This window comes from Falco biarmicus, chromosome 6 (genome assembly GCF_023638135.1).
Source record: "Falco biarmicus isolate bFalBia1 chromosome 6, bFalBia1.pri, whole genome shotgun sequence".
Classification (NCBI taxonomy): domain Eukaryota; kingdom Metazoa; phylum Chordata; class Aves; order Falconiformes; family Falconidae; genus Falco; species Falco biarmicus.
In genome coordinates, this window is record NC_079293.1 from 18,785,279 (window position 1) to 18,802,256 (window position 16,978).

Here is a 16,978-nt window from a genome sequence, read left to right on the forward strand (position 1 = left end):
ACAAAAATAATTTGGGGAAAGATTTTAGAAAAGACACTGGTGGGTACTTTGAACCCTTCACATAGATTTTAATTTTCAATTGACGTCTGAATTTGCATTATCTAAATAAGGACTATACAACCCAGCCTTTGTTGGCTGTTTCTTTGCTAGTAAATAAATGCACTAAAGGCTGTTCTTTGGATCTATCATCCTACCCTACAGAAAAGGATTGTTACACCAAACTGTGTACTGGGAACAGGCACCTGGCCCATGCTAACTGTTGAAGTGCTCAGGGAAATTGTTCAGGAGTAAACAGCGGTAAGTGGCCAGTGCAATGATCAGGACTGGTCTCACTGTTCAGCAATACAGCTGGTTAAATTTGCATATCTTGGGATGTTAAATTTACTAGTATAAGCACAGCCATTAAATAATTCTTAACTGACCAACACCTACTGATTGGTAGTTCCCAGAACAGCAGTGCTCCAGAAACCTTCCAATAACAAAATGGACTTTGAGATGTTGCCATAAAGAGCAATTCCTTTAGGACACCTTTTTGTTTTACAGTAAATTTATTTGCAGAAATTCAGATTAGTGAAGGCTTTGGTCTTCAGTGGGAAGTGGTTAACCCTGAAAAATGGTAGGAGCAGTTAGTTCCCAGAGTTTACATTCTGCAATATCCCCCACAGAAATGTCAGAATACGTACATGAAATTGAATGGTCTCAAATATACAATGCAATTCCCATGTCTTTGAGCAAACACTAACCTTCTGTTCCATAAGTAATGTGTTTGTAGGGATTGCTGCAAATGCCTTGTAGCTTGTCTTGATCTTGTACTGCTAAAAGGGTAAACCAGAAAGCAGGAAGAGAAGTAAAACAGGGTAGAAGAGAGAGAGAGAGAGAGAGAGAGAGGGAAGAGAGGGGAAAGGTACGACAGAATGAAAGACCATTCCAACTGTCTTGCAGATAGGTTGAAACAATACAATTATTATGTAGTACCTAGGAAAGCTATTTCTTAAAATCTAGTGTTGCTGTTAAGATTCTAAAGGACTGTAATGCACATCTTTTGCTTTTAGGAATGAAGCAGGACAAAGTGAATTCCCTGTATCATCTTATAACTTCCAAAGTGATTTTGACCACTTTCTGCTACTATCGTTAAATTAGTACCAGGAGAGGCTGTGAGTTTTTTCCAAGTTTTCTTGTAATTTTATATGATAATGCACACAGCTATTTCTGCCAGTATGTGCACCCCAATAACTGCTGCTGTGTGGCATGACCCTGGACCGCTAATTCAGAAGGATTTCTTTGATTTGCTTTAATGAGACTGATCAGGTTGCTTAAAGGCTGAATTACTTGTGTGAGTGGATAGATCATTTAAGTCACGTCCCAGCTTTCAATCTCCTGAATTCTACCACCCAAATAAATATTTCAAAATAAGGAAAGGAACTTTCACACTCTAACCACGCATACAGAATGAACAATCTAAACCATATAAAACGCATGGGTTTGGGTACAAAAATGTTAAGTCAGCTTTAAAGATTACTCTTTCTAAACAATTTATATTTTAGACTGTATTAGCTTGCCCAGTTAGAAAACATATTTTCCACATTGTCTTTGTAATTATGGAAGTTTAATTCAGTAATTTTTAAATAATTTATGAGATTCTTCTATACTTCCATGAGTTCAAGAGCTAGGATTCTTAGTCACATGACTGCTAGAATGTATCTTTTAAACAATTAAATAGGGATTCACTACATTGTCCCTTTTTCAGCAACATTCTAATAAAAATCATAAAATCACACAATAGTAGAGTTTGAAGTTGTTGATTGATTATTTCTGTGATAGTCACCCAGAAATAAAGCTACTTGTTAATCAGTTCAGGTATTTCAATGCACTGCTGTCTGCAACAATGAATACCGGTGATTATGAGATGACAGGCTGAACTGTATGCTGTACTTTGGGTCATACTATTGTCACTTTTTTCTTTATATCTAATAAAAGTCTCAATCAGAGACATCAGAGGGGTAAAAATTTTAATTCAGGTAAGAGAAACTTATATCATCCTCGCACCTCTCTTGAAATATTGTAGGACACCACTTATAATTCTTTCTATACATAATATTATGTTTGCTTTTGGCTTCACTCATATTTCTTAGTGAGCAGCTGGGGACTGACAGACATTCAAGAAGTCAATATTCACAATAATCATACTGAATGAACAGTCTGACAAAGCAGATGAATACAAATGCTGGAACTGCACTTTTTTTCTTTTTTTGAGGGCAGGGGAGTAGTAATTTATATGAGCTGGTGATTCTAACTTGGATTTCTACCATTTAGGTCCTTCAGTCAATATCATATGCCTTTTATATTCACATGCATTTCTACAGAATAATTCATCTTTTCCCAAAATAGGCATCTAGAAAGGTAAAATAAAATCATCCTGTAAATACACCATGTTCTCTCCATTAGCTATAATGGAATTGCCCAAGTTGTGCTTGGATATCTAACTTCCAAATGTCATAAGTCATGTGAGTTGAATCCTGCCCTTTGAACGTTTAATAAGCAACAGCTGGCTGTAAATGTGTGTAGGTTTTTATATATATTTATGTATGTACAAAATCTATATGCAGATAAGACATAAAATACTGCTCACTGAAGTAAGATGGAAGACCAAAATTCAAAATATTAAAATTGGCATATCTAAAAAATGCATGCTTGTTTACCTGTAATTGATGTACAATGAAGAAAATCATAAAATTGAACATGTAAAAGCAATGCCACCTCTTTGCTAGCCCATAGGTTTCTACATATGATGAGATGGGCATCATATACAATGAAAATACCATGACCACTTTGAAGTTAGTTGTACTGTTATGTGAACTAAACAAAGACATATCAGACTGTTAAAATGTAAAAGTTTCTATACTGCTTTAATGTGCTTTATCACTTTCAGATACTGCAGAACCTGTGAGCAATGTGCTATTGTCACAGTGTGTGAGATGAGTGGAAAGTCTTTAGTTCACTTTCCCATCTATATGAATAAGTTTCTTGACATATTAGTTCACAGAACCACAGAATCACATGGTCAGGGTTGGGAGGGACCTCTGGAGACCATCTAGCCCAATCCCCTGCTAAAGCAGGGTCACACAGAGCAGGTCACACAGGATCACATCCAGGAGGGTTTTGAATGTCTCCAGCGAAGGAGACTCCACAGCCTCTCTGAGCAGCCTGTTCCAGTGCTCTGTCACTCTCAAAGGAAAGAAGTTTCTCCTCATATTCAAATGGAACTTCTTGTGTTGCAGTTTGTGCCCATTGCTCTTGTTCTTGACACTCGCCCTTAGGATATTTGTAGACATTGGTAAGGTCCCCTCTCAGTCTTCTCCAGGCTAAACAGGCCCAGTTCTCTCAGCCTTCCCTCATAAGAGAGATGCTCCAGCCCCCTCATCATCTTCACAGCCCTCCGCTGGACCCCCTCCAGCAGTTCCCTGTCTCTCTTGAACTGGGGAGCCCAGCACTGGACACAGCACCCCAGATGCAGCCTCACCAGGGCAGAGCAGAGGGGCAGGATCACCTCCCTCCACCTGCTGGCCACGCTTCTCCTAATGCACCCCAGGGTCCCATTGGCCTTCTGGGCCACCAGGGCACACTGCTGGCTCACAGTCACCTTGCTGTCCACCAGAACTCTGCAAAGCTGCCTTCCAGCAGGTCAGCCCCATCCTGTACTGGTGCGGTTGTTCCTTCCTAGGTGCAAGACTTTACACTCAGCTTTGTTGAACTTCAATAGGTTCACATTACTTAAAATTATTCTTTGATTCCTAAATACATTTAGTAATCTCGTTCAGGGGAATCTAGCAGTATTTTTAAACTGTCATAAAGAGTTAGGTCTGCTGGCCTCCACCATAGTCCAAGCAGAAGCAAACCAACTCAAATATCAGACCTCAGGCAAGTATAAGCCTGGGGAGTGTGAGGGGAAATGTCCTACTTTTCTTGCTCAAATGATCACCTAAGTAATCTAGACACATACCTATAAAGGTTTAAAATCAGCAGCTAACCATAGTAACGTAGAGCTCCTCATGAGTAATCCTTTCTGCTTTGTGATAGGTTTTGCAGCTGTGCTGAGGTCCATGTTGTTACAGCTAGTTTGTTCCATAGCTGCCTTGGGTAGATCTACATGCATTCCTGTGCTACATTCCAATAGGAAAATTTAAAGAGTATGTAGGAGTGATACCCCATGAAACCAGTGCAAAGAGTTTTCAAACAACAGCCAGAAGGTTTTATTCTAATCTGTTCCTGCAGAATCACCAATTTTATCTGTTTCCCCTACATCCTACTGTTCATTTTGCTGTATTAGGTTCATGAGGACAATATTAAAGTGTCTTCAGAGTCCAGGGAAGGATTGTTTATTGTCTGTGGTGATGCAAAGTTCACACTTCACACTGTTCTGTGGATTTATGTTTATATTCACTTTGCAAAACAGTCATATTTTTAAATCATTGGCAAACAAAGATAAATTTATAAAGCATGGGAAAGCACATGTGTTTGTATATACAAATGGAAACAGTTAAGTAAGTTCATAGGTTACTCTTGGATTTGCATGAATTGGTGCATGCATAGACATAGACATATAAAAGCTCTCCATTGAAGAATCCTTTATGCATAATGGCTTTGCTATCATGTTAATGGAACAGTTTGATGTGAATACTGAAATGTATATCTAATGTCAAAATCCTGGTTTAATAGGTGTTGGTTTAATACGTGTCTTAACATCAACCACTGTTGAAGCAGCATTAAGGTTGAAAAATTACACATATCAAAGTCAAGCACTTCTAGACGTTGTGCTTTCCCCTTGATATTCACTTAGCATATTCATACATGCAAAATTTCTGTCATGCATCAACAGTCATCAAATGGAGCAACCTACTTTTTGTCTAGTTCTAAAGTTTTGCCGATAAAGACCCTTAAGTGCTGCTTAGGATGTTAATGTTGTCTCCCCTCCATCTTTTCCTTTTTTCTCTGGAAATATACTGAGAGCTGAGGCTGGAGTGTCATCAGAGATCCTGGTACCATGGGGTGGTGGGGCAGTTTCCAAAGTGTCAGCATACAACACAGTAAAGCAGAATTAGAAGGAAAAGGGACAGTAGGGAAGACAGAAAGGGTGTAATAACCTCTGCAAATATAAACTCAGGCAATAGCTCTGTGTCACAAGTAGGCAATTTCCTTACTGCCAGAGACTCTCACAGGGCTCATTGCACTGACTCGCAGAAACCGCAACTGCTTTGCGATCTGCAGGCTCAGTCATGCCTTCAAATTTTGTCTCAGGGGCTTTTTTTCTTGGAATTTCTACAATTTCATTTCTCTTTTTGTTTCATTAAGTAATGCTGACAGGGTGTAATGACACTGTACAGCTGTGATTGGCACAATGGTTCCTCTTGGATCATTCAGTTTTTAAAAGAACGATTCATGACAATTGCTACTTTGTGCTGATTTAAACCTCTCATTTTCAATTAACAATTTTCAAAGCAGTTCCAGTCATCCCTGCCATGGCCAAGCTGTTAGGAACATATCTGACACAACTTGATCTGGCAGACTAGGCTGTAACTTTGTGCTGCGAACAAATAAATCAACAAACTATGATAGCCTTTTTCTGATGGGCAGAGCTCAGACACCAGCAAGAGGAGGCACAAAGGAAGCACAGAGTGCAGACATGAAAGAGGCTGGAAAGCCTTCTGCAGCTCTGATGTCTTCTGCTACCAGCTCTTCCTTTTTGCATAGCAGTTCCTTTTATTTTCACCTACCTGTTGGTTTTTTTGGTTTTTTGTTTTTTTTTTTATCAACTTTCCTTTCCCGTTCTTGATATTTATCTTAAGGTATAAAGTACGACTGTTTCCCAAGACCTCCTGCAGCAATTGCCATCATTGCTTATTCTCACTCTGCTGGGGCTCCCCGTTTGGGTGGATGGCAAACAGCAGGAGTGTGGCTGATCCCTCGAGTGTAAGACTTTCATATTTGCTGTAACTCATGTTGTAGGAAGCATCCTCTGTCTAGCACAAGAGCAGAGAAATACCAAAGGAAGGGAAGAAGCAGGAGACTGTCTGTCTTCCATCTCTGACTTTTGGCCCCAAAGTCCGTGTTCAGGCTGAGTTCAGCCATGCCTCTGGGCTGGTCCCAGTGTGGCTGGGCTGAGTACAGTGTCCCAGGGAGTGGGGAGGACAGGTGGAACGAGGTGCTTGGGAATCAGTTGTCACTGGAACAGCCAGTTCACATCAAAGATTAAGTTGCTTCTAGCTCAGCCCTGCACCCAAGATCACCATACTTCTGTTACTTTTGGTGGGCATACGTGTGGATTTACATGAGCTTGGGGTGTATAGAACATGTTTTATGGTTTATTTTTGACACACTGGTGTTTTAGGTGAGCTTCAAAAAAAAGTGCATCAAATGTATATCAGAACCACTGGGCACAAATGCATCTTCAGTAGTATCTCCTCCCACTCATGAATAAAGCATTTTGGTTTTATGCTAAAGGATTCCTACATCTTCCCCATAGTTCAGAACACATTCCTAGCAATGTGATATGGCAGGATTTAGTCTTTGCTATCTTCACTATCAATACAAAATCTTTCCTTTTTAAACATTTTTTTCCACAGCTCATTTATTTTATTAGCATTGTGCAATTTGGGTGTGATTTTTGCTACAGGGACAAAGAACTATTAGAAAATAGGCATGCACCAAGAGTACCTTGGGTTTGATGTTTTCATGGTCAGGAGGCAACGAAAAAGACTGTGGTGAAGTCAGCTCTCTGGGTCTTGATGGCAGTGTGCCTGGTGACTTGTCTGAGACAGGAGACCTGTACTTTAATACCGGTGAGGTGGTAGACTGCTCAGGTCTTGGAGAGGAGGAATTAGACCTATAATTTGTGTTCACCAATGAAGGATTAAGCTTCAGTGGATGGGAATTAATATTACCAGTTTGTGGAACTGGTGGAGTAGAACAAGGCCATGAGAGAGACCACTGCTCTGAGACACTTGAAGGGTTAGGGGAAGAGGGACTCAACTCCCGAACAGAGGTTTGGGGTGATTCTGATTTAGACCTAGAAGCTGAATGCAAAAGACTTGGGGAAGGAGATGAGTGTTTTTCTAGTGTGGGGGAGAATAGGCCACTAAGACTGGTAGAAGAAAGCAAAGGATATGACCGGCAGGTGAAGATGGGTGAGTAAGTGTGTACTCTCTGAGACTTCTGAGGTGCCCAGGACCTGGAGCCAGCATATCGCAGCCCTTCTGGAGAAGGAGAGGGAGGGGTTGCAAGGGAAGAGTGTGATGGGGAACAAGGAGGAGGCATTGTAGACTGCAAACCTGGAGAGACAATGGATTTTCTATGAGAGGAGATGGGGGATAATGGAGGACTTCGGGGGTCTGGAGGAAGCGCTCTGACTGGAAGGTGCTTTTTAGGAGAAAGGGACCTCGACTGAGGGGTGGAATGAGGCTTGGAGGGTAAAGGCAGGTGCTGAGCCCATCCTGAAAGCCAACATTTCTCTCTGCTAGGAGAATCTGGCCTTATAGGAAGGCTTGAAACAGATTTCTTGGGGGTTGGGGGAGTTGTTTTGGACTTTTGATCTATTGCTAGTGTGGAGGAACCAAGGGAGCTAGGAGAAAATGTGGGACAAGATGCAGGTGAAAGCGGTCTCCGCTGAGAAGAGCCTGATCTCAGAATAGCAGTTAAGAGGGTCAGTCTGCTTGGCAGAGGGGATACGACTCCTGCCTTCACTAAATTTCCTCTAGATGACATTTGTGTGCAAGGCTCGTTTATACTACATATGGTGGAAGAGGAACCATAAAGAGAGGGTGGAGACAAAGGTTTAGGGCTAGGAGATAATGAATGTGTTGTTATATGTACAGGGACAAGAGATAAAGCATTCAATCTTTTGGAAGAACTGAGGGATGAAGACTGAGATGAAGATCCTTGAATTTCAGTTGAATGTGAAGGATTAGGGGAAAGGCTTGGGCTCTTTGCTGGAACAGAGGATGTGGTGAAGTGTCCCATTTTGCAAACACAGCCAGGGGTATAGACACTTGGTGTAACTTGTAGGTTATCATACAGCTGAGGAGTGGAGTAAAAACTGGATGCTTTAGACATGGAGGGAGGTGAACTATGGAAAGCAGACTGAAAGTAGAGAGAGGAATCTTGCTTAGAAAACCCAGTTGCTGACTGCCAGTTGTTACAGGAGTCTTCCAGCGAAGAGGCTTGATTCAGGTTAACCATGGCACCACACGCTACTTTCTGATTAATTGGAGAAATTAAGTGGACAGCAGGTGGTTTAGAGGAAAGATGATCAGAGATGGAAAGAGTGGAAATTAACTGGAGAAAAAAGAAAAACAAAAACATTAATACAGGTGGAACCTGTGGAACTGTCAAGCACCCCACATTTCAGTCCTGTGGTCATGCATATAGTGCTTCCATTAGTTCTGCTCTGTTGGTTAAAAGCACAGGGCTGTCTTAAACTCAGGGATAAGGGAGGGGACTGAGTGCAGATAAGTTAGATGATACTTCATTTATATTAGACCTCAATTTTGTTGACATAACAAGGTTCAAGGCTACTGTATTTTTCATTTTAGTTAAACCCCAAGACAGTTGTGTCATCAGTATCCAGAATCATGTGATGCTATTCACATTGTATAAACACAACAGAAAGTGAGAAAATTGCGATATTGTCCCATCTCACTTTACCAGTTCAGTGGAAAGTAGCCTTTCTGTAAATGAAATTCAAGTACTCGTTTTCCCATTCAGTAAACACCTTCTGCAGCACTGTGATATCAGAACAAGAAATTTGCTCACAACTACTTAAATCAGGCATCCAGTTTGTTTTTCACTTTTCTTGTAATTCAGAGAGCAGTGCATTTTACAGTTTGCAGGCGTGTAAAAGTCCTTATCCCCATCTCCATAGTCTTACAATACACTAATAAAACAGTAATGAGTTATTTCTTGAGCACCTTTTTTCTTAGGTCTATTCAAATTAGGATTTCTCAAAACTAATTAGAGCATACAAGTATATTATCAACTTTTTATACAGTTTTATGCTTCTAAAGAAAGAAATTATCTCAAAGTCTTCCAAGTTATTATAATGCTGACATTAAAAACTGGGGTGTACACAGTATGAATAAAACATATCAGTATGAAATAGTGATCTAAGTCAACTGTAAAAAAAAAGGCTATAAATTATCACCTAACTTTTGACTGAGCAATTTGAAAGCAGGGAAATTGACTTATCCCTACAAACTTCATACAAATATAAGAACACTTATTTATCTACTTATGTTTGATACCCTGAAAAGATTATGCAATTCTATAAAAGACAATTATACCATCCAATTTCTACATACATGCCTTGTGCATGACTGTGGCTCAGCTTACGAATTATATCTTTAAATACAAATTTATTCCCCATAAGAGAGAATAATTATAATTATTGTTATTAATATTATTGTTTTTATTATTATTATATCATATAGTATTGATACATCACAAAACAAAAAAAAAGAACAAATGAAATAACTTTCAAGTGAGAGCACATGCTGAAAGAAGCTTGACAGAAGAGGGTTTTTAGGGCTAAACTACACCTTAAAGGCTAAATATGCACATCAGACCCCTATTAGGCCTTATAACTTAAAATCAGTGAGCTCTTCCTGCTAAATGATACCATGTAAATTGCAAGCCTTGTAAACTGAAGATACTTTCTGTATAACTGCAGAAAAATCAAGGCAATGCCTTGATTTATAGAAATAAACACCAAATATCTTCCCCTTATTTTATATACCTCAACACATAGAAAGCCAACGGATGTATACAGGGCAAATATTAGAATATAAAGATGTATATCTGTAATATCATTGTAGCATATGTTTTATTGTATCAAGAAATTATGACTCCTGTTGGAAAAGCTGCTAATTAAGAATAAGAAAAATAATGGAAATTAATAATAACTTATTAATATTTTAAAATTATGGAAAATATTATTAAATGTGTCATGAAACATAAAATTATTTAACAAGTTAAAAAGCAGCATGGTGATACATCTGATAATTTGGAGCAGCCTGCTGAAATTAATAATGAGTTCCGGAAGTTGATCAACTACCAAAAGAGAACTGGGGAATGAAACCTCTATATTTAAAAACAGAATAGATAAATTTCCCTTACAAAGACAATAGATTAAAAGAAAATGAGGAACAAACATGAAACTCCATAATGAAAGAGCAGGATGTGCAATGACTTCTAATTAGTTAAAACTTCATAAGAAAGATTTATAAGCAGCTAGGAAATTGTTCATAGTAGCAGATGATAAATATGCTCATGTAAGTTTAATAAAGACATGTTGCAGTAGTCATCTTCCAGTTTGAACAGCACTGAACATTAAGTGCTGAGCTAATTGAGCCATTATTCAAGTTTTCTGGAAAAGATTTTGCTATTGTGTTACAGTATTAACCACAACTATAGATGATTACTCTCTTATTTACAGGATGGAAGAATCATAATCAAAGTTGGTTGGAAGTAATTTCTCGAGGTCATCTAGTCCAGCCTCCTACTCAAAGCAGGGCTCTCACCAACACCAGCAGGTCAGGTCAGCTGTGGCCTGCCTCACCAAGTCTCTAAAGCCCTAATGGAAGCAGCTCCAGCATCCCCTGGGCGGCCTGTGTCAGTGCAGCACCACCTCCCAGTTGAGGAAGCTTCTCCAGATGTCCAGGTGGGACCTCCCATGCTTCAATTTGTGGCCATTGCTGTCTTGCCTGCCACTGCAGAGAAGAGTTTGGCTCTGTCATCCCTGTAACTGCCCTTCAAGTAGTTGTGGGCTGTTCCTAGATGCTTCCGTGTCTGCTGCTTTGCTGGAGTCAGCAAAGCCAGCGCTCTCAGCCTCAGCTCACATGTGCCCTAGCCACATTTACAGTGGCTGGACCCCCATTCCCTTCTTCACATCTCGCTTGAATTTGGGCATGAGTAACCATCAAACTGAGCATGGTTTTACAGGTGCAGCCTCACCAGGGCCAGTAGATGAGATATAACAACTTTCTTTGATCAGTGGAATTTGTTTTGCCTTTTTTTCCTGTTCAGTTTCTCCACTGGTTTAAAATGCTTCTGTAGTAGTACTGGATCAGTGCAGAGGAAGCGAGTGACTGAAGTAGATCTGTGTTTCTGTAGGAACACAGTAGGTCTCTGATTCAACTACAAGCCTTTTTCTCTTCTCAGGACCTCAGATAGATGCACATTTCCCAAAAACATATAAAGAAAGTTGAAACAGGTGGCAAGGTTACCTTAGCACAAAGCAATCAAGGAACTTGAAGATGATCTTAATGCCTTGTAGATGATGATCCCAGAAATATCAAAGAGGTCATAGACTTAGTACTGGGCCTTAACCAGTTAACCTTCAGCACATTTGAAATGGCAGAGCTGAGCTGGACACAAGGCACGTGGTCTTCCTGGTGAGAGTACATTGTTTCGGAAGGGCACAAACACTGTGGTTACTTATAGCAGCAATGCCCTGAGAGGTGTGCTGGGCAAACAGAAAAAGGGAGAGTGTGACCAGCTGAGAGCCCGAATGGCAAAAATCATGTCTGAGAGAAAGTATGGTTTGATGTAGACCTGGTCCTGGGACCAGTTAACCATGCTTTGATCTCAGGAGAATTTGGTTATAGATAGGAAAAAGTAAATCCCCTACCAAGCCTGCAACCTGAGAACCAGAATGTTAGAAAAAAGCACTGAAGACTGTGGAAAACTTGACAAACTCTCTGGAGACAGCACAGTAAATCAGACTGTGAGCTGAGACCCTATTCGTATAGATGCCATTTAGAACACTCTGGTTTCTCCGAACAGGGAAGGTGCATTCTTCCTGGCAATCGCAGGAGTTTGTAGGGACTTTTGACTGATTTGTCTGGAAAAGCCAAGCCAGATGACACGCACTGGACAGAGGAATATCAAGTGAACTAGCTAAAAAAGCCTTCTGGCTACTGATCCACTGGAGTGAGCCAGGAAGTGTCTCCAAGGTGAGTTCATTCAGGGAAGCAGACATCCCCTTCATCCCAAAGGGTAAACTCCCAAGGGCAGGAGCCACTCTGCCTCTCTCTTGCATAACTAGATGCTCTTTAACATTAAAAAAAAAAAAGGGGGCACAATACCTAAACAGCAAATTATCACCAAAAAGTTCCAAATATGACCAGAATAACTGGTGATGTTTTTTTAACTGATTATTTTTTCAGACTTTGAATATAGTATGGCATTTTCCAACATCAGTCAGGATGTTTATGCTTCAAAGAACAACAGAAGCTTCCATTTTTAAGAAAATACTTTCTTTTTTTCTTTCATTAAAATGAAGTTAGAAATTAATGAAGCTGTAGGAGCCCTCTGGTACAGTTAGAGTGATCCCCTGTACATCACAATGGTCCCCAATACCAGTCTTTGTTTTTTCCACCTCTGACAGGAAACCCATAGTCTAGTTATACTTTTAAATTAACATAATGTTGTATGTAATAATTCTTAGGTGTTACATGATACTGCCATTATAATCCAAGAACTGACATGGTAGCCCCTATACAGAATCCTTTGTACAAAGGAAATCTACCAAGAGATAAATAATACATCTATCTAATGTTTTCATAATTTTCCTTCATTTCTGAGCTGATGATACTTCATTAGATAGTAAACCAGAAAGAGCAAAGCCTAAGGCAACACTGAAGAAGAATCAGAACATCAGTGAAAAATAGCCTGGTAAAAACAACCTTTTCTTATGAAGCGACAGAGATAGCTGGAGAGATTCAGATTGTGAAGACTGTGGAAGTACTTACAGTCTTGAAAACTTGTGACCTAAGAATATTGAAGAGATATGCATTGCCCATATTACACACTACCTCTCCTCACATTCAGGTGAATTGTTAGTAAAGTTAGGCTTTGATTCCTTGTTCTGTGCAATTTGCATTTTCTGTTACTTTGCCAGACAAATCCCTGTTTACTTGTCATCAAAAGCTTAAGAAAACCACAGCATATGATTTTTTCTGTAGTCTTACAAAAATTCTGCCCCATTTCTGTAGTAGCTTTTAAAGACACCACCCAAGTAAGCCCGGCAGAGTATTGCTGAACTAAATTTGTTTTTTTCCTGAGACAATTATTCTTTTACAGGCTGCTTCCTCTGCAAAGATTTACCTATGACTTTACACCTTCCTCAGGTAGAATTCTCACCAGCTTCACTGAGAGTTTCTCAGAAAAAAATGAGTGTTTCTTAATGCTGTGAATCCCAAAGCAGAGTGGATTTCTTATTCATAATTTTCTCAATCAAAAACTGACTCTGAATATGATGAAAAATTGAGTAGCACAAGCATTTCAACACAAGATAGGAAGTTCTATTCATTTTCAGAGACCAAGTAGCCACACTTAACTTTTTTTTAGAAGTATTGATGAAGAATTGCTTTTTCAACTGATAGGAACACTGTCGCAGTCAAAGAAAATTTGATTTATTCCATGTGAGAAGTATGTTGCTATTGTACTAAAGGTAAAGCTTCCCACTTTATGTACACCCTTGAAAACTATCAGTGCTCTTTCCAAGATAGGAGGCATTAATATTTCGTGCAGTAAATCAGATTGATGGATTTTTAAAATGAAACTTATCAAAGAACCTTTTTTGAATTGTCGCAATGACAATTTAAAATTTTAATAAATCAATAAATTATTTGATCTATATACATATCAACATAAAATAGGCCTTCTATCTTCAGTACTTTGTTACATCTGTGCAAAATCAGTGCTAACTAACAATCAGAAGAGTAGGATTTTTACAGCATCTTTCTCTTGCATAAAAAGCTGCAGAGGGTGCTTAGAAAAAAACCCTAGGCCTGGGAAGTCAGATGTTAATAATTCAAATGATCTACAAGCTTTATTGATTTCAACGACCTTAGCCAATTTAGGTTAGCTAGGAATCTAACACCTTCTGATTAACTTGCTGTCATGATGAGTTGCTCTTAATGGAAAGAACAATAGATCTGCTTTACCTGCTCCATGTGTACACCAGAGCCACAGGGAGAGGCAGCAAGTCAGAAGAGATGGGACAGCTCCTTAAAGTCCAAACATTACAGGCATAGCCAAAAAAAATGCTAATGAAAGAATAAATTGGCCAAGCTGCTTTACAAACAGGCTCAACGTCCATGTCCTAAAAGCTTCAGAAAGCAAAGGCTAGTTCCAGAGTTTAAAGAGCACATTACCTGATGTTTTTGCAGATCAGCAGTGCTGTGGGAAAGTGTAGCACCTGGAACTTGACCATCGCCAGGAGGTTTCCCTGCCCCGATGCCAGGGGAAATGTGGGACGTGGCCAGCAGCTGAGCACTGATGGGACCATAGCCATTGGAAGGCCGATGAACGTTGTTCGAAGCAGCAGCTACTTCATCTTCATCACCAGAGTCCGTAATCAGGATAAACTCAGCCTTAAAAAGGTCATTCTCCTGCATTTCTTGTTTGCTTGAGTTACACCCTGGGGACTGGAAAGCCGTTTGGGTGCTGTTTGTGGAGATGGTGGGGACACAGTCTTGTCTGGCTCCACGCTTTAAGGCCAGCTCATCAGATACTACGTTAGACTGCAAAAGATACAAGGACAAAGACCCAAGTTAGCTGCATTTTATTTGTGTTCCCCAAAATGCAAAGAAACTTTGGCTCGCAGCGGAGGCTGGCACTGCACTACCAAAAGCATAGAGGGTAAATGAAGAATTTGGGCATGAGCACCAAGCAGAAACCAGCTCCCCAGGGAGCCCCCGCTTCCAGTCCCCAGCAGATGCTGTGGGGGCTGCCTTCCCGGTGGCTCGCAGAGCAACAGGGGACTCTGAGCATAATGATGACCCGAGCCCAGAGCTGGCACAGGAACCAAAAAGGAGGGTGCAGTCAAGCCGAATGAGCTGTCAGACCAGACTATGCCAGACATGATGGGAAGGCACCCCAACTGCGGCATCCATGTGAGCAGACAATGCTCCTCAGAGCAGTCCGACAGACAAATCTGGGACAAAACCTATACATATTAATGAAGAAACAAAGGCCTTTAAGCCAGGGCATTCTCTGAAGAGAGCAGACAAAGGATCTGAGGTCAGAGAGCTTTACTGTATGTTCACGCTTCTCGGCACAAACCACAATTGTTCTTCATATTTTCTGCAGCTTCTACTTCCAGTATGTGACTTCTCAAGCATGCTTTGGATGACAGCAGGAGCAGTTCAAGCTGAGCATACGACATGCACATCACCAAATGATTCAATATTGAAACTGCTATGGTAAATCATATTTCTCTTAAGGAAGAATCAAGTAAAAAAAACAGAAATACTGCATACTGCAAGAGAAGGCCTGTAGATGGGGCTCATACTTGAATCCTGCATGAGGAATACAGTAATTACAAATTTCCACTTCCCCTGTAGCTCTATGAGTCCCTAGAGCTCAGTTCTTTAAAAAAAAATTTGGACCATAAAGGGGGAACACCAGCAGCATGACTTTGGAAGTGTTATTTTCATTATCTGATGTTGGTCATTTTTTTTAAATATTGTTCAGGTTCTAGACATTTTAGAAAAGAGAATAATCAGTGCTATGAAGGCCTCAGAACTGCATCACCTGCCAAAAAAGTTTTGTCTGCCTACAAAGAAACAAAGTGAGACAGACATCAGGAAGACATGATTCTGCTTTACTCATGTTACAGAAAACCCAATACTGAGTGGCTGGAAATGTAACTTATGAGTTAAACATCCTGAGGATAATATTCCAGTGCATATCTCTTCAAACACATCCATTCTTTGCCCAGATCTAACCCCTTTTTAGACAGATAGGACACTGAAAATGCTAGAGCTCATTCAGGTCAGAAGGCAGTGAACTACTGTGAAAAGTTTATTAGTGGAGGAGCACCCAGAACTGCATCCCCAGCAATGTCCCAGGGAAGGAGCTGTTACACAACAGCAGAATCACCATAATCACTAATATTAACCTGAGGGTTGCTGTTGCCTTTCAAGCAGCATAAAATAAAATAAGAGGCCGTTAAGTGCTGTGAGGCAGGAAAGGAATAACAAACACTGTGGGCTGGCTAAACAAAGGAGAACCAGGAATGTTGTGCTGCTGGCTTCACCGTCATAGATCACGGGGGCAAGCTTTCAAAAACAAAAAGCAAGCTTCCACTTTGATGCATTATTACAGCTATGAAAGGGATTGGCAGCTTTGCTGGAAGCCACAGCACTGGCATTTGCTGGAACCAGGATACAGTGACCAGCTCTCGGTCGATCCCAGTGTGGTAACACTCCTCGCACACCACCCTTGCTCCCACGAAGATAAGGAAGGAATCTCCCCTTGTTTGCCAAGAATATAGTCTTGCATGACTGACAGAGGACAGTATCAAGATGGGCAAGGGTTTCCTTCCAATGTAAACTCTGCCAAAGGCAAAACAAGCTGTTGAGCAGATACCAGCCTTCTCTTGTGCAACAATTCTGCTTCTCTGGTAAGCTCGGTAATTAAAACCAAGCACAAGCCAAGAAACAGTTCAAGGGAAAGAGCTTCAGTTCAGCGATGCTCAGGATAAAATTTTATGTATCTTTTGAAAAAGTGGGAAAATTAGTGCAAACAAAAATCTACCTTATTTATAATTTCTTGATTGCTCAGTTCCTTTGGTTCCTCTGGAATTGTCACAAGGAACTTAGAGACATCCCCAACCTCAAAATGAGTTGGAAGTCGTCCAATAGATGGTACAAATGTGAAGGTCAATGGTTTGGTGCCAGGTTCTTGAGAAGTAACCTACAAAAACACATAATTAGTTCAACTTTTTTCTCCAAATAAAATTATTTTTGTCAGAGTTGAAATAGCGTGAATTAATTAATCTATGTAACTTACAAACTTATTATTAATTAATTTAATTACCATGTATAATTAATTAAAAATGATCGGTTATTTTTATTGAGTCATTGTATATGAAGGACTTCTTTAACAGACAGAATATTGCCTTGATTATACCCATCAACAT

At 40.1% G+C, this 16,978-nt stretch overlaps 1 protein-coding gene across 1 annotated transcript in view; it reads right to left on the reverse strand.

Annotated features, from left to right (window-relative positions):
• Positions 1 to 5,888: 5,888 nt before the first annotated feature.
• Positions 5,889 to 16,978, reverse strand: part of MLIP (muscular LMNA interacting protein) — a 58,123-nt gene continuing 47,033 nt past the window's right edge. The window contains exons 2-5 of the mRNA XM_056343568.1: positions 16,594 to 16,752; positions 14,208 to 14,576; positions 6,712 to 8,328; positions 5,889 to 6,017 (exon numbers count right to left, since the gene is read on the reverse strand). Coding sequence (XP_056199543.1) covers positions 5,889 to 6,017; positions 6,712 to 8,328; positions 14,208 to 14,576; positions 16,594 to 16,752 — 2,274 coding nt within the window. The remainder of the gene's footprint in view (positions 6,018 to 6,711; positions 8,329 to 14,207; positions 14,577 to 16,593; positions 16,753 to 16,978) is intronic.